Source organism: Nerophis ophidion, linkage group LG18, assembly GCF_033978795.1.
Source record: "Nerophis ophidion isolate RoL-2023_Sa linkage group LG18, RoL_Noph_v1.0, whole genome shotgun sequence".
Taxonomy (NCBI): domain Eukaryota; kingdom Metazoa; phylum Chordata; class Actinopteri; order Syngnathiformes; family Syngnathidae; genus Nerophis; species Nerophis ophidion.
The window spans coordinates 3994973-4013692 of NC_084628.1; the positions used below are offsets into that span (position 1 = coordinate 3994973).

General features: G+C 42.1%; 1 protein-coding gene across 7 annotated transcripts in view; it reads right to left on the minus strand.

Moving 5' to 3' along the window:
- Nucleotides 1-1193: 1193 nt before the first annotated feature.
- dock10 (dedicator of cytokinesis 10) overlaps nt 1194-18720 on the minus strand; it is a 329003-nt gene continuing 311476 nt past the window's right edge. For 6 of the 7 annotated variants that reach the window (XM_061878559.1, XM_061878562.1, XM_061878558.1 and 3 more), the window contains 5 exons: nt 13720-13910; nt 13539-13639; nt 5072-5210; nt 4902-4974; nt 1194-1590 (listed from right to left, as the gene is read on the minus strand). In XM_061878559.1, the coding sequence (XP_061734543.1) occupies nt 1535-1590; nt 4902-4974; nt 5072-5210; nt 13539-13639; nt 13720-13910 (560 nt within the window). In that variant the 3' untranslated portion in view covers nt 1194-1534. The remainder of the gene's footprint in view (nt 1591-4901; nt 4975-5071; nt 5211-13538; nt 13640-13719; nt 13911-18720) is intronic. The other variant, XM_061878561.1, reaches the window with a different exon arrangement.

The window sequence follows — 18720 nt, forward strand, 5'->3', positions numbered from 1 at the left end:
CCAACGCCCAAAAAAAGTCTGCGGGCTATAGAGCATTTTCCATTCGGGCTCCAGTACTCTGGAATGCCCTCCCGGTAACAGTTCGAGATGCCACCTCAGTAGAAGCATTTAAGTCTCACCTTAAAACTCATTTGTATACTCTAGCCTTTAAATAGACTCCCTTTTTAGACCAGTTGATCTGCCGTTTCTTTTCTTTTTCTTCTATGTCCCACTCTCCCGTGTGGAGGGGGTCCGGTCCGATCCGGTGGCCATGTACTGCTCGCCTGTGTATCGGCTGGGGACATCTCTGCGCTGCTGGTCCGCCTCCGCTTGGGATGGTTTCCTGCTGGCTCCGCTGTGAACGGGACTCTCGCTGCTGTGTCTTGGATCCGCTTTGGACTGGACTCTCGCGACTGTGTTGTATCCATTGTGGATTGAACTTTCACAGTATCATGTTAGATCCGCTCGACATCCATTGCTTTCCTCCTCTCCAAGGTTCTCTCATAGTCATCATTGTCACCGACGTCCCACTGGGTGTGAGTTTTCCTTGCCCTTATGTGGGCCTACCGAGGATGTCGTGGTGGTTTGTGCAGCCCTTTGAGACACTAGTGATTTAGGGCTATATAAGTAAACATTGATTGATGATTGATATGTACTGTAACTATAATGTAAACATACAATGTGTACTTACAGTAATAATACTACCACCAATATGGTAGTACTACTTATGATACCTATTTTTTTGTGAAAAAGACTGTAGGAGTTATAAATGCTTTTGTTTTTGTGAGTAACAAAAAAACTGCAAAAATAGACCAGAAAACACAAAATGTGTCACCCACTAATCACTCGTTAACAAATTTTTATTGAAATGTTATACATAAAACTTTTTTAAGTCAGCTAAACAAATATTTATATGTATATTTCATTAAAAAAAGGAACATTTCAAATGTTTTTAAATATTAATATTTCTTATATACAATTCAAAACAGTAAATAATAACAGCAACGATGCATCTTGCACCGTTAAAAATGTTACAAAACATAACTATTTTTGTTTTTGTTTGAACGGTTTCCGCTTGAAAGTGGGCAAGCTGATATTTGGGTCATGTTAGCAAAGGATACAAATTAGCACTGTGGCGCTGCTCTACATTCAAAACACCGACTGGAGGCGCGTTCAGCTCTTTTCTGTCAGCTTTTTTTGTTTTTTGTGAAGAAAAGACAGATTTCTTCTTGAAAAAAGTTGAAAATGCACCAGGAAAGTTTTGGTAAAGGACGCGTGAAGATGCTGAAGGCAGCTCCAGCCCCGGTAAGGTCGCTGTACTCTAAAGGGTCTTTTAAGTAGCATGTTTTCGCTTGTCAGTGTTTAAGCTGACGATGCCGACTCTTCTACAACCAAAACAAACAGAACCAACCCCGGGGTTGATCCCCGGCGATGTTCAACGACAGGACAATAGCAAGACGAGCACGAGCACGGTCGACACACTTCTTCTTTCTTTTGTCTTCTTCTACCACAAACAAGCACAATGGCGAGGTTCCCTCGACTTCCTGTTGGCCTTTTAGCCGTTCAGAAGCCGCTGTGGCGCTCCGTTCCGGGTTGCCTTGAGTGAGGAATCTGGACACACAAACAAAACGGAGGTTAGATTGTGTGCAAATTCAGCTGGGCTGTTTATAATGCTGACTGAGCATGTGGAAAGGGAATGTGATCAGCGCGCTTGCTGGAGAAAAGGTCACCGCCTCTGTCCAGGATGCTGAAAACAGAGCGTCATTGGATGGGGGCGTGGCATGTGCTGACGGCGAGACGCAGCTGGTAGATGATTAAGATTGCACAGGTGGTACGTGTTAATCCAATTATCTGTTGTCTTTAACAGTAAGCGGCCGGGAGCAGGAGGGGGGAGAGGATACGGACGTGACTGAAAACGTTCTGGGGGAGAAAAACTGTTGATAAAACCTATGTACATTAAAACCTTTGTTAAAAACTGCACGATTGGCTCTTGTGCCGTGCCGTGGGGACAAGGAGGATTGGAGCGACTAAAAAGTCAACAAGAAAGTATCTATTGGAGAACTGTGAAAACATTAAAAACCCAGTCTTAATGGATAACTTGCTTTGAAATCCATAATTCAAGGTGTCAATAAGTACATTTGTATTTATTTTTTACAAACAATTATACACTTTATAAAAAAAAAAAATATTTGTTGCATTATTAGACAAATTAAAGTTGAAAAGATATGCAATTTCATGCAGAACATACCATTTTTCTGTTACAATTGAAAGAGCAAATTAAGTAAAAGCGATTATTGATGCCATCATTTTCAGGCATCCGCAGGTCAGGTAAAGGATGTGGAGGGCCACGTTAGATTGAAACATTAAAATGATGTGGCTGGCCACTGTGGAGGAAGATGTGGCCAGCATCTTCCTGCAGGAGCAAAGGTCACCACCTCTGTACAGGGTGCTGAAAACAGAGCGCCATTGGATGGGGGCGTGGCATGTGCTGACGGCGAGACGCAGCTGGTAGATGATTAAGATTGCACAGGTGGTACTGGTTAATCCAGTCATCTGTTGTCTTTAACAGTAAGCGGTCGGGAGCAGGAGGGGAGAGAGGATACGGACGTGACTGAAAAGTCACGTTCTGGGGGAGAAAGACTTTTGATAAAACCTATGTACATTAAAACCTTTGTTAAAAACTGCACGATTGGCTCTTGTGCCGTGCCGTGGGGACAAGGAGGATTGGAGCGACTGAAAAGTCAACACAAAAGTATCTATTGGAGAACTGTGAAAACATTAAAAACCCAGTCATCTGCGCAACTGGATTCTAGCGTGAATCTGTGAGACTGTAAGTAGACAAAGCTTACAGGGCAGTTTTCCCTTTCCCCGCTACTCCAAGATTAGTTTCGTCGCTTCTGATTTTTTAACGTACAAATTAATGGATAACTTGCTTTGAAATCATAAGTCAAGTTTGTGTTTCTTTTTCCCCCAAAAATATATAACACTATATAATAGAGATGTCCGATAATAGCGGACTGCTGGGCTGTAGCTGGTACTGCACTCTCTGCTCTGGAGGATTTGCTTTAACATTTAAAGGCCTACTGAAATGAGATGTTCTTATTTAAACGGGGATAGCAGGTCCATTCTCTGTGTCATACTTGATCATTTCGTGATATTGCCATATTTTTGCTGAAAGGATTTAGTAGAGAACATCGGCGATAAAGTTCGCAACTTTTGGTCGCTAATAAAAAAGCCTTGCCTGTACCGGAAGTAGCAGACGATGTGCACGTGATGTCACTGGTTGTAGAGCTCCTCACATCTGAACACTGTTTACAATCATGGCCACCAGCAGCAAGAGCGATTCGGACCAAGAAAGCGACAACTTCCCCATTAATTTGAGCGAGGATGAAAGATTCGCTGATGAGGAAATTTAGATTAGATTAGATTAGATAGTACTTTATTTATTCCGTCAGGAGAGTTCCTTCAGGAAAATTAAAATTTTCAGCACAATCCCATTCAAGATCAAACATTACAGGGAGACAGAACAGGATCGCTGACGGGTCTGCCGGCTTCCAGCGCCCCTTACAAAAAAGATGAGATACAGGTAACTTCCTGTTGATTTTTGTTGGGGGTTGTCAATCTATGAAATGTAGGTCTAAGCGAGACCTACATAGAGGTTTTTGTTTCATGTCTCTCCGACATTCTTACCGGAAGTTACAAGCAATTTTGTCTGTGTTTTCTTCCTAGGAGCAGTTTTTTCAGTGTTTTATTCAAAAATAACGCTAGAGCGCAATTTGGAGTTATGGAGTTTGTTTTTTTTCATTAGATTGCAATAATCGCCAGTCCTTATGTGTGCGCCATGTTTGGTGACTTTTGAAGCATTTTAAAAGGGGTCAAATTACAGCGCAAAGAGGCAAAAATTGCATTTTTTGCGCAAATTTTATTTTGAAGGGGTTTTTGCCAACTTCCTGTAGATTTTTGCTGAAAGAAGTGAGTGTATGAAAATTGGGTCTAAGTCAGACCTACATAGGAGTTTTTGTTTCATGTCGCTATGACATTCCTAACAGAAGTTACATGCAGTTTTGTCTGTAATTTTTCCCTAGGGGGCGCTAGAGCGCAATTTTTATTTTGGGGGATTGGTTGCTTAATATGTTGGGAAGGTTTGCTATACCGACGTGTGTCAAATTTGGTGAGTTTTGAAGCATGTTAAGGGAGTCAAATTACAGCGCGTAGGTGCGGAATAATAATAAAACACAGCAGTTTCAATAGGGACCGCAGGCCCTATTATCTGCTAATAGAACAAGAAAATTTGGCTTGTCAAGACTTTCCAAAACAAGCAAAATTAGCTAACTTCAATGAACCCCAAAATACCTTAAAATAAGTATATTCCCACTAATAACAAGTGTACTACTATACGAGTACGTATTTTCTATTGTTTCATTGAAAATAAAACGGCAAAGTCTATTTGGCTGTCATCTGTTTTAATATGAGAAACAATTGTGTCAAAGTCATGATTTTGTTTTACATTCTTGAAATAAGAAATTCTTACTTTAAAAAGTAGTTTTATACTTGTGAGTGTTGATGACACAGCTTTGCAACAGTTGATATTCTAGTTTCAAGCATGTTTTACTCAATATAGGTCATCAAATCTCAGCAACAAGCTGTAATATCTTACTGAGATCATTTAGGACCAAAACCCTTAAAACAGGTAAAACATAAAATCTGCTTAGTGAGAAGAATTATCTTATAAGACTGAAAATAAGCAAATATCACCCTTATTTGAGATTTTTAATCCTACTTAGATTTCAGTTTTTGCAGTGAACTTGGTCCCCATTCCAAATGATAACCAGTGTGTGTGTGTGTGTGTGTGTGTGTGTGTGTGTGTGTGTAGACATGCACGATGAAGAAGCAGGAATGAGTGGAACTGAGAAAAGACATACCAGTCTTAGACAGAGTGGAAAGAGAGCTGTTAGAGAGAGAAGTGGCGCTGGAGGCGAGAACACGTTTTTGCAGCTGCAGGGTGGAAAAGAAATGACAACAATGTTGTGACGTGAGCGTGGAGAAAATGGAAGATGTCTCAGCCGAAGACAATGGATGTGTTTGTGGCGACCTGCTCGTTCATGATGGCCGACAGCTCGCTCAGCATGTCCCTGTAGTGAGCCCTCATCTCCTCCTGGTACTCCAGCTGGTCCTCCTTGATCAGACGTTCGTTCACATCCAGCGCCTGGCCGCAGGCTTCTGCAAACTGCCTGCACGGCAAAAAAACAACACCGCGCTTATTTCGTGTTTCTGTGCGACGTGAACGAGGAATAAATGTGGCATTTAAATTATCATACGATTCAGTAGTTCCAATGCAAAAAGTCAGTGTTCAAAAACAAGAAACATTAAAGTTGCAAGCAGCGTTGGTCGGGTCCGCCTTTGGCTGCTGCCCCCGAGACCCACGGCCGGATAAGCGGTAGAAGACGCCTTGGAGCCACTATTTTGAGAACATAATGCATTGTGAAAGTAATGCAGTTGTTGTATTGAAGTGAAAATATCAAACTTCCTGTTGATTTTTGCTAAAGTATGTTGATTATTAAAATGTAGGTCTAAGTGAGACCTACATAGTGTTTTTTGTTTCATGTCTCTCTGACATTCCTACCGGAAGTTACAAGCAGTTTTGTCTGTGTTTTCTTCCTAGGAGCAGTTTGTCCGTGTTGTATTCCTAGGGGGGCGGTAGGGCGCAATTTTGCGTTTTGAGGTTAGGTTTTATCATCAGATTGCAATTTTTGCTAGACCTGATGTGTGTGTCAAGTTTGGTGAGTTTAGACGCATTTTAAGGGGGTCAAATAACAGCTCAAAGAGGCAAAAATGACATTTTTTAGGAGACTTTGCACAGGGGTTCTTTGAAGGCGCGTAAAATCAAAACCTGAGAACTTATCAAAACCCTGTTCTATACTTTTAATCAGAAGGGTTCAATCTCTCTCCTGTGCGAGTTTGAAGCCAAAACAACAAACGCACTCTGAGGAGATAATGTTTGAAGAAAGGTGACCGGTTTTTACAAAACTTTTGTATTGAAGGGGGATTGCAAACTTCCTGTTGATTTTTGTTGGGGGTTGTCAATCTATGAAATGTAGGTCTAAGCGAGACCTACATAGAGGTTTTTGTTTCATGTCTCTCCGACATTCTTACCGGAAGTTACAAGCAGTTTTGTCTGTGTTTTCTTCCTAGGAGCAGTTTGTCCGTGTTGTATTCCTAGGGGGGGCGGTAGGGCGCAATTTTGCGTTTTGAGGTTAGGTTTTTTCATCAGATTGCAATTTTTGCTAGACCTGATGTGTGTGTCAAGTTTGGTGAGTTTAGACGCATTTTAAGGGGGTCAAATAACAGCTCAAAGAGGCAAAAATGACATTTTTTAGGAGACTTTGCACAGGGGTTCTTTGAAGGCGCGTAAAATCAAAACCTGAGAACTTATCAAAACCCTGTTCTATACTTTTAATCAGAAGGGTTCAATCTCTCTCCTGTGCGAGTTTGAAGCCAAAACAACAAACGCACTCTGAGGAGATAATGTTTGAAGAAAGGTGACCGGTTTTTACAAAACTTTTGTTTTGAAGGGGGGATTGCAAACTTCCTGTTGATTTTTGTTGGGGGTTGTCAATCTATGAAATGTAGGTCTAAGCGAGACCTACAAAGAGGTTTTTGTTTCATGTCTCTCCGACATTCTTACCGGAAGTTACAAGCAGTTTTGTCTGTGTTTTCTTCCTAGGAGCAGTTTGTCCGTGTTGTATTCCTAGGGGGGGCGGTAGAGCGCAATTTTGCGTTTTGAGGTTAGGTTTTTTCATCAGATTGCAATTTTTGCTAGACCTGATGTGTGTGTCAAGTTTGGTGAGTTTAGACGCATTTTAAGGGGGTCAAATAACAGCTCAAAGAGGCAAAAATGACATTTTTTTAGGAGACTTTGCACAGGGGTTCTTTGAAGGCGCGTAAAATCAAAACCTGAGAACTTATCAAAACCCTGTTCTATACTTTTAATCAGAAGGGTTCAATCTCTCTCCTGTGCGAGTTTGAAGCCAAAACAACAAACGCACTCTGAGGAGATAATGTTTGAAGAAAGGTGACCGGTTTTTACAAAACTTTTGTTTTGAAGGGGGGATTGCAAACTTCCTGTTGATTTTTGCTGAAGGTTGTCGATTATTAAAATGTAGGTCTAAGTGAGACCTACATAGTGTTTTTTGTTTCATGTCTCTCTGACATTCCTACCGGAAGTTACAAGCAGTTTTGTCTGTGTTTTCTTCCTAGGAGCAGTTTGTCTGTGTTGTATTCCTAGGGGGGGCGGTAGGGCGCAATTTTGCGTTTTGAGGTTAGGTTTTTTCATCAGATTGCAATTTTTGCTAGACCTGATGTGTGTGTCAGGTTTGGTGAGTTTAGACGCATTTTAAGGGGGTCAAATAACAGCTCAAAGAGGCAAAAATGACATTTTTTAGGAGACTTTGCACAGGGGTTCTTTGAAGGCGCGTAAAATCAAAACCTGAGAACTTATCAAAACCCTGTTCTATACTTTTAATCAGAAGGGTTCAATCTCTCTCCTGTGCGAGTTTGAAGCCAAAACAACAAACGCACTCTGAGGAGATAATGTTTGAAGAAAGGTGACCGGTTTTTACAAAACTTTTGTTTTGAAGGGGGGATTGCAAACTTCCTGTTGATTTTTGTTGGGGGTTGTCAATCTATGAAATGTAGGTCTAAGCGAGACCTACATAGAGGTTTTTGTTTCATGTCTCTCCGACATTCTTACCGGAAGTTACAAGCAATTTTGTCTGTGTTTTCTTCCTAGGAGCAGTTTTTTCAGTGTTTTATTCAAAAATAGCGCTAGAGCGCAATTTGGAGTTATGGAGTTTGGTTTTTTTTCATTAGATTGCAATAATCGCCAGTCCTTATGTGTGCGCCAAGTTTGGTGACTTTTGAAGCATTTTAAAAGGGGTCAAATTACAGCGCAAAGAGGCAAAAATTGCATTTTTTGCGAAAATTTTATTTTGAAGGGTTTTTTTGCCAACTTCCTGTAGATTTTTGCTGAAAGAAGTGAGTGTATGAAAATTGGGTCTAAGTCAGACCTACATAGGAGTTTTTGTTTCATGTCGCTATGACATTCCTAACAGAAGTTACATGCAGTTTTGTCTGTAATTTTTTCCTAGGGGGCGCTAGAGCGCAATTTTTTATTTTGGGGGATTGGTTGCTTAATATGTTGGGAAGGTTTGCTATACCGACGTGTGTCAAATTTGGTGAGTTTTGAAGCATGTTAAGGGGGTCAAATTACAGCGCGTAGGTGCGGAATAATAATAAAACACAGCAGTTTCAATAGGGACCGCAGGCCCTATTATCTGCCAATAGAACAAGAAAATTTGGCTTGTCAAGACTTTCCAAAACAAGCAAAATTAGCTTACTTCAATGAACCCAAAAATACCTTAAAATAAGTATATTCCCACTAATAACAAGTGTACTACTATACGAGTACGTATTTTCTATTGTTTCATTGAAAATAAAACGGCAAAGTCTATTTGGCTGTCATCTGTTTTAATATGAGAAACAATTGTGTCAAAGTCATGATTTTGTTTTACATTCTTGAAATAAGAAATTCTTACTTTAAAAAGTAGTTTTATACTTGTGAGTGTTGATGACACAGCTTTGCAACAGTTGATATTCTAGTTTCAAGCATGTTTTACTCAATATAGGTCATCAAATCTCAGCTACAAGCTGTAATATCTTACTGAGATCATTCAGGACCTAAACACATAAAACAAGTAAAACACTCTAACATAAAATCTTATGTATGGCCGAGCAAGTCCTGGGATGCCCAAAATGTCCATAACACACCCAGCCGAGTCCCATGGGGAGGGGGGATGAAAGTTGGAAAAGTCAGCATAAGTCCCAAAAATGTTCAAAATACCTACACAGGTTCGAGTCCCACAAGTTCCGCTGCCGGCCGGGATGCCCAGAATGTCCAAAACGCGCCCCAAAGGTGCGGAAAAAGTGAGAAAAGTCGGGGAAATATTCAAAAGTCCCACCCGAGTTCGAGTGTGCACTCAAACTCGAACCCGGTTGGGACTCGAACCTGGGTAGGTATTTTGAAAATTTTGGCGGACTTCCCGTGGGACTTTTCTGGGTGCGTTTTGGACATTTTTTGTATCCCGAGATTTGTGTGGCCGGTCGGCGGGACTCGTGGGACTGGAACCCCGGGGAGGTATTTTGGACACAATTGGGACTTTTGAACATTTTGGCCACCTTTTCCCCTCTTCTTCCCCGCCTTCCTGTGCACCATTGCTGGGTGTGTTTTGGACACTTGGACAAAAATAGTTTCAAGCATATTTTACTCAATATAGGTCATAAAATGTCGGAAACAAGCTGTAATATCTTACTGAGATCATTTAGGAGCAAAACCCTTAAAACAAGTAAAAGACTCTAACATAAAATCTGCTTAGTGAGAAGAATTATCTTACCGGACAGAAAATAAGCAAATATCACACTTATTTGAGATATTTCATCTTACTTAGATTTCAGTTTTTGCAGTGTGGTCGGGCCCGCCTTTGGCTGCTGCCCCCGAGACCCAAACTCGTAACTGCCGTTAGAAGATGCATGGATAGGAGCTCCTATTATTATTAGGTATTGTGTGTAGAATTTTGAGGACAAAAAAGATTTAATTTCATTTTCCATTTCACATTGTCATTGTCTACTGTTAGTCCTAGGTGGCCCAATACTTTTATCCAGTGGTAGTAGCCATCTTGAGACAACAGCAGCGCAGTTCATCTTTGACGTGTCATAAAATCAAAACCGGAGCAGTATTCAAAACTCTGTTCAATATTTTTAATCAGAAGGGTTCAAACTCTCTCCTGCGCGAGTTTGAAGCCGAAACGACAAAGGCGCTCAGAGGAGATAACGTTTGAAGAAAGGTGACGGGTTTTTACAAAACTTTTGTTTTGAGGGGGTAATTGCCAACTTCCTGACCTCTATTTTGTTTGTTAATGAATACGTATGCCTACTTTGCTACTGTATTTGAATGTTGGTCATTATGGTGGTAGTAGTGTTTTCTGAGATGGTACTTGGTGAATAAAAGTTGGAGAATCCCTGCTCTATAAAGTGTTATGTGTTCATATCTTTAGTCTGAAAGGAAATAATTGGATTTCCATGTTTTCTTATGGGGAAAAAATAACAGTTTTTTGTATAATTAGTTTTTTGTTAGAGAAGTCTGATAATAAATGCCGGTAAATGCTTTAAAATGTAGTATCGGAAATTATCGGTATCAGTTTCAAAAAGTCAAATTTATGACTTTTTAAAACGCCGCTGTACGGATTGGTACACAGACGTAGGGAGAAGTACAGAGCGCCAATAAACCTTAAAAGGCACTGCCTTTCCGTGCCGGTCCAATCACACAATGTCTACGGCTTTTCCACACACACAAGTGGATGCATGCATACTTAGTCAAAAGCCATACAGGTCACACAGATGGTGGACGTATAAACAACTTTAACACTGTTACAAATATGCGCACAACTGTGAACCCACACCAAACAAGAATGACAAACACATTTCGGGAGAACGATCCACGCATAAACATGCGACCCAGCCGTGACGTAATGTTACAATGGCCAAAAATATCACCGTGAATATGGTTGTTGAATAAAACCTCTATTTTGTTTGTTAATGAATACGTATGCCTACTATGCTACTGTATTTGAATGTTGGTCATTATGGTGGTACTAGTGTTTTCTGAGATGGTACTTGGTGAATAAAAGTTGAAGAATCCCTGCTCTATAAAGTGGTATGTGTTCATATTTTTAGTCTGAAAGGAAATAATTGGATTTCCATGTTTTCTTATGGGGAAAAATAACAGTTTTTAGTATAATTTGTTTTTTGTTAGTCCGATATTATCGGCCGATAAATGCGTTAAAATGTAATATCTGAAATTATCGGTATCAGTTTCAAAAAGTCAAATGTATGACTTTTCAAAACGCCGCTGTACGGAGTGGAAGTACAGAGCTCCAATAAATCTTTGCGTGCCAGCCCGATCACACATTGTCGACGGCTTTTAACACACAAGTGAATGCAACGCATACTTAGTCGATAGCCTTACAGGTCATACTGAGGGTGGACGTATAAACGACTTTATGACGGTTACAAATATGCGCTACACTGTGAACCCACACCAAACAAGAATGACAAACACATTTCGGGAGAACATCCGCACCGTAACACGACGTACTTAGTCAATAGCCTTACAGGTCGTACTGAGGGTGGACGTATAAACGACTTTATGACAGTTACAAATATGCGCTACACTGTGAACCCACACCAAACAAGAATGACAAACACATTTCGGGAGAACATCCGCACCGTAACACGATGTACTTAGTCAATAGCCTTACAGGTCGTACTGAGGGTGGACGTATAAACAACTTTATGGCGGTTACAAATATGCGCTACACTGTGAACCCACACCAAACAAGAATGACAAACACATTTCGGGAGAACATCCGCACCGTAACACGACATACTTAGTCAATAGCCTTACAGGTCGTACTGAGGGTGGACGTATAAACAACTTTATGACGGTTACAAATATGCGCTACGCTGTGAACCCACACCAAACAAGAATGACAAACACATTTCGGGAGAACATCCGCACCGTAACACGACATACTTAGTCAATAGCCTTACAGGTCGTACTGAGGGTGGACGTATAAACAACTTTATGACGGTTACAAATATGCGCTACACTGTGAACCCACACCAAACAAGAATGTCAAACACATTTCGGGAGAACATCCGCACCGTAACACGACATACTTAGTCAATAGCCTTACAGGTCGTACTGAGGGTGGACGTATAAACAACTTTATGACGGTTACAAATATGCGCTACACTGTGAACCCACACCAAACAAGAATGACAAACACATTTCGGGAGAACATCCGCACCGTAACACGACATACTTAGTCAATAGCCTTACAGGTCATACTGAGGGTGGACGTATAAACGACTTTATGACGGTTACAAATATGCGCTACACTGTGAACCCACACCAAACAAGAATGACAAACACATTCCGGGAGAACATCCGCACCGTAACACGACATACTTAGTCAATAGCCTTACAGGTCGTACTGAGGGTGGACGTATAAACAACTTTATGGCGGTTACAAATATGCGCTACACTGTGAACCCACACCAAACAAGAATGTCAAACACATTTCGGGAGAACATCCGCACCGTAACACGACATAATTAGTCAATAGCCTTACAGGTCGTACTGAGGGTGGACGTATAAACAACTTTATGACGGTTACAAATATGCGCTACACTGTGAACCCACACCAAACAAGAATGACAAACACATTCCGGGAGAACATCCGCACCGTAACACGACATACTTAGTCAATAGCCTTACAGGTCGTACTGAGGGTGGACGTATAAACAACTTTATGACGGTTACAAATATGCGCTACACTGTGAACCCACACCAAACAAGAATGACAAACACATTTCGGGAGAACATCCGCACCGTAACACGACGTACTTAGTCAATAGCCTTACAGGTCGTACTGAGGGTGGACGTATAAACGACTTTATGACGGTTACAAATATGCGCTACATTGTGAACCCACACCAAACAAGAATGACAAACACATTTCGGGAGAACATCCGCACCGTAACACGACATACTTAGTCAATAGCCTTACAGGTCGTACTGAGGGTGGACGTATAAACAACTTTATGACGGTTACAAATATGCGCTACACTGTGAACCCACACCAAACAAGAATGACAAACACATTTCGGGAGAACATCCGCACCGTAACACGACATACTTAGTCAATAGCCTTACAGGTCGTACTGAGGGTGGACGTATAAACAACTTTATGGCGGTTACAAATATGCGCTACACTGTGAACCCACACCAAACAAGAATGACAAACACATTTCGGGAGAACATCCGCACCGTAACACAACAGGACAAATACCCAGAGTCCCTTGCAGCACTAACTCCTATGGGACCCTACAATATACACCCCCTGCTACCCCCAACCCCGCCCACTTCAACCTCCTCATGCTCTCCATTCCAAGCTGCTGTTTTGAGGCATGTTAAAACAAAATAATGCACTTTGTGACTTTAAAAATAAATATGGCAGCGCCATGTTGGCATTTTTTTCCATAACTTGAGTTGAATTATTTTGGAAAACCTTATTACATTGTTAGATGCATCCACACAAAATCAGGCATAATAATGTGTTCATTCCACGACTGTCGGTTGATATCGGAATTGCTAATTAAGAGCTGGACAATATCGGAATATTCGATAAATGCCATTGTCGGACATCTCTAGTTTTCGTTGGACGTTTTAAAAACCCAGAGGTACGGCTTCATATGCTATGTTCCTATTTCGTGTAGCTGCAAACTGAAAATCAACAACAAAAATCCTAGTTAATCAAAATATAACTGATATGACAGGCTGATATTTGATCATGTGACCCCAGCATGGCCACACCCATCACGCCTCCTTTTTTATATCATGAACCGTCTTTAATGAAGTATTATTCGCAGTAGCATCCTACCTAAAGATCTCCTTCAGCAGTTTGACCTGGTTGTCTGGATACTTCTTGGCGTTCTTCTCCTCCAAAAAGGCTCGAGCGTAGGCCATCGGTCCGGCGTTCACCTGCGGCAAAAAGGTCAGGCGAGGGCCAAAAAACTAAAAGCATTTCCCCGCAGTTCGAAGCGCGAGAGGACAACACACACCTTGGCACTGACGCTGCCCTGCAGTTTGAGCTGCAGTCGGATCATGTCCACCTCCTCCATGTTGCACAGCTGGTTGAGCTCCGAGACTTTCCTCGACATCTCGTCGATGGCCACCTCGATGGGGTTCATCTCCGTGCTCTGCTGCTCCACCACCTGGATACGCTTTTTTAGGTAAGGGAAGCTGGAGCTCGCTGGGGAAAGACAAAGACATCGAAAGGTTATTTAAAGGCCTACTGAAATGAGATTTTCTCATTTAAACGGGGATAGCAGGTCCATTCTATGTGTCATACTTGATCATTTCGCCATATTGCCATATTTTTGCTGAAAGGATTTAGTAGAGAACATCGACGAAAAAGTTTGCAACTTTTGGTCGCTAGTAAAAAAGCCTTGCCTGTACCGGAAGTAGCAGACGATGTGCGCGTGACGTCACGGGTTGTGGAGCTCCTCACATCTGAACATTGTTTACAATCATGGCCACCAGCAGCGAGAGCGATTCGGACCGAGAAAGCGACGATTTCCCCATTAATTTGAGCGAGGATGAAAGATTCGTGGATGAGGAAAGTTAGAGTGAATAATCAATCAATCATCAATCAATGTTTATTTATATAGCCCCAAATCACAAATGTCTCAAAGGACTGCACAAATCATTACGACTACAACATCCTCGGAAGAACCCACAAAAGGGCAAGGAAAACTCACACCCAGAAAAAAAAGAAAGAAAAAAAGACAGGGCAGTGGGAGCGATTCAGATGTTATTAGACACATTTACAAGGATAATTCTGGAAAATCCCTTATCTGCTTATTGTGTTACTAGTGTTGTAGTGCGATTATAATGTCGTATCTGAAAATCGGAGGGGTGTGGCCACGGGTGTGGTGACCGCCAGTGTCTCTGAGGGAAGCCACGCAGCTGCTTCTTTGACAGGTGCACGAGGAACGACACAAGCTCCGCTCATGTCTACGGTAAGAGCCGACTTATTACCACAATTTTCTCACCGAAACCTGCGGGTTGACATGTGGTCGGGAACCATGTTCGCTTGACCGCTCGGTTCCATAGTAAAGTTTCACCTTCGGGAATGTAAACAAGGAAACACCGGCTGTGTTTGTGTTGCTAAAGGCAGCCGCTATTAAAACCGCTTTGCACCTACATCTTTCTTCTTTGACGTCTCCATTATTAATTGAACAAATTGCAAAAGATTCAGCAACACAGATGTCCAAAATACTGTGTAATTATGCGATTAAAGGCCTACTGAAATGAGATTTTCTCATTTAAACGGGGATAGCAGGTCCATTCTATGTGTCATACTTGATCATTTCGCGATATTGCCATATTTTTGCTGAAAGGATTTAGTAGAGAACATCGACGAAAAAGTTTGCAACTTTTGGTCGCTAGTAAAAAAGCCTTGCCTGTACCGGAAGTAGCAGACGATGTGCGCGTGACGTCACGGGTTGTGGAGCTCCTCACATCTGAACATTGTTTACAATCATGGCCACCAGCAGCCAGAGCGATTCGGACCGAGAGAGCGACGATTTCCCCATTAGTTTGAGCGAGGATGAAAGATTCGTGGATGAGGAAAGTTAGAGTGAATAATCAATCAATCATCAATCAATGTTTATTTATATAGCCTCAAATCACAAATGTCTCAAAGGACTGCACAAATCATTACGACTACAACATCCTCGGAAGAACCCACAAAAGGGCAAGGAAAACTCACACCCAGAAAAAAAAGAAAGAAAAAAGACAGGGCAGTGGGAGCGATTCAGATGTTATTAGACACATTTACAAGGATAATTCTGGAAAATCCCTTATCTGCTTATTGTGTTACTAGTGTTGTAGTGCGATTATAATGTCGTATCTGAAAATCGGAGGGGTGTGGCCACGGGTGTGCTGACCGCCAGTGTCTCTGAGGGAAGCCACGCAGCTGCTTCTTTGACAGGTGCACGAGGAACGACGCAAGCTCCGCTCATGTCTACGGTAAGAGACGACTTTTTACCACAATTTTCTCACTGAATCCTGCCGGTTGACATGTGGTCGGGAACCATGTTCGCTTGACCGCTCGGTTCCATAGTAAAGCTTCACCTTCGGGAATGTAAACAAGGAAACGCCGGCTGTGTTTGTGTTGCTAAAGGCAGCCGCTATTAAAACCGCTTCGCACCTACATCTTTCTTCTTTGACGTCTCCATTATTAATTGAACAAATTGCAAAAGATTCAGCAACACAGATGTCCAAAATACTGTGTAATTATGCGATTAAAGGCCTACTGAAATGAGATTTTCTCATTTAAACGGGGATAGCAGGTCCATTCTATGTGTCATACTTGGTCATTTCGCCATATTGCCATATTTTTGCTGAAAGGATTTAGTAGAGAACATCGACGAAAAAGTTTGCAACTTTTGGTCGCTAATAAAAAAGCCTTGCCTGTACCGGAAGTAGCAGACGATGTGCGCGTGACGTCACGGGTTGTAGGGCTCCTCACATCTGAACATTGTTTACAATCATGACCACCAGCAGCGAGAGCGATTCGGACCGAGAAAGCGACGATTTCCCCATTAATTTGAGCGAGGATGAAAGATTCGTGGATGAGGAAAGTGAGAGTGAAAGAATAGAAATTAAAAAAAAAAAAAGGACAAGAAGGCAGTGGGAGTGATTCAGATAGGGAAGATGCTGTGAGAGGGGCCATGGCAGCCGGGGGGGTGGCAGGACCACTCGGCCAGGCCCAACCGTAACAAGGGATAGAGCCATACGGCTTTGAACCCGACGCTGACGGTGACGTTCAGGAGGACGCTGCTGATATTGATGCTGGAGTAGCACACAACATAGATCGCCTACAGAATACAGAAAGGTAAAATGTTTTTTTTTATTAATACACATAATACACTATTTTTGCTGAAAGGATTTAGTAGAGAACGTCGACGAAAAAGTTTGCAACTTTTGGTCGCTGATAAAAAAGCCTTGCCTGTACCGGAAGTAGCAGACGATGTGCGCGTGACGTCACGGGTTGTGGAGCTCCTCACATCTGAACATTGTTTACAATCATGGCCACCAGCAGCAGGAGCGATTCGGACCGAGAAAGCGACGATTTCCCCATTAATTTGAGCGAGGATGAAAGATTCGTGGATGAGGAAAGTTAGAGTGAATAATAAAGAAAGAAAAAAAGACAGGGCAGTGGGAGCGATTCAGATGTTATTAGACAAATTTACAAGGATAATTCTGGAAAATCCCTTATCTGCTTATTGTGTTACTAGTGTTGTAGTGCGATTATAATGTCGTATCTGAAAATCGGAGGGGTGTGGCCACGGGTGTGGTGACCGCCAGTGTCTCTGAGGGAAGCCACGCAGCTGCTTCTTTGACAGGTGCACGAGGAACGACACAAGCTCCACTCATGTCTACGGTAAGAGCCGACTTATTACCACAATTTTCTCACCGAAACCTGCGGGCTGACATGTGGTCGGGAACCATGTTCGCTTGACCGCTCGGTTCCATAGTAAAGTTTCACCTTCGGGAATGTAAACAAGGAAACACCGGCTGTGTTTGTGTTGCTAAAGGCAGCCGCTATTAAAACCGCTTTGCACCTACATCTTTCTTCTTTGACGTCTCCATTATTAATTGAACAAATTGCAAAAGATTCAGCAACACAGATGTCCAGAATACTGTGTAATTATGCGATTAAAGGCCTACTGAAATGAGATTTTCTCATTAAAAACGGGGATAGCAGGTCCATTCTATGTGTCATACTTGATCATTTCGCCATATTGCCATATTTTTGCTGAAAGGATTTAGTAGAGAACATCGACGAAAAAGTTTGCAACTTTTGGTCGCTAATAAAAAAGCCTTGCCTGTACCGGAAGTAGCAGACGATGTGCGCGTGACGTCACGGGTTGTGGAGCTCCTCACATCTGAACATTGTTTACAATCATGGCCACCAGCAGCGAGAGCGATTCGGACCGAGAGAGCGACGATTTCCCCATTAATTTGAGCGAGGATGAAAGATTCGTGGAGGAGGAAAGTTAGAGTGAATAAGAAAGAAAGAAAAAAAGACAGGGCAGTGGGAGCGATTCAGATGTTATTAGACACATTTACAAGGATAATTCTGGAAAATCCCTTATCTGCTTATTGTGTTACTAGTGTTGTAGTGCGATTATAATGTCGTATCTGAAAATCGGAGGGGTGTGGCCACGGGTGTGGTGACCGCCAGTGTCTCTGAGGGAAGCCACGCAGCTGCTTCTTTGACAGGTGCACGAGGAACGACGCAAGCTCCGCTCATGTCTACGGTAAGAGCCGATTTATTACCACAATTTTCTCACCGAAACCTGCGGGTTGACATGTGGTCGGGAACCATGTTCGCTTGACCGCTCGGTTCCATAGTAAAGTTTCACTTTCGGGAATGTAAACAAGGAAACACCGGCTGTGTTTGTGTTGCTAAAGACAGCCGCTATTAAAACCGCTTTGCACCTACATCTTTCTTCTTTGACGTCTCCATTATTAATTGAACAAATTGCAAAAGATTCAGCAACACAGATGTCCAAAATACTGTGTAATTATGCGATTAAAGGCCTACTGAAATGAGATTTTCTCATTTAAACGGGGATAGCAGGTCCATTCTATGTGTCATACTTGGTCATTTCGCCATATTGCCATATTTTTGCTGAAAGGATTTAGTAGAGAACATCGACGAAAAAAGTTTGCAACTTTTGGTCGCTAGTAAAAAAGCCTTGCCTGTACCGGAAGTAGCAGACGATGTGCGCGTGACGTCACGGGTTGTGGAGCTCCTCACATCTGAACATTGTTTACAATCATGGCCACCAGCAGCGAGAGCGATTCGGACCGAGAAAGCGACGATTCCCCCATTAATTTGAGCGAGGATGAAAGATTCGTGGATGAGGAAAGTTAGAGTGAATAATAAATAAAGAAAAAAAGACAGGGCAGTGGGAGCGATTCAGATGTTATTAGACACATTTACAAGGATGATTCTGGAAAATCCCTTATCTGCTTATTGTGTTACT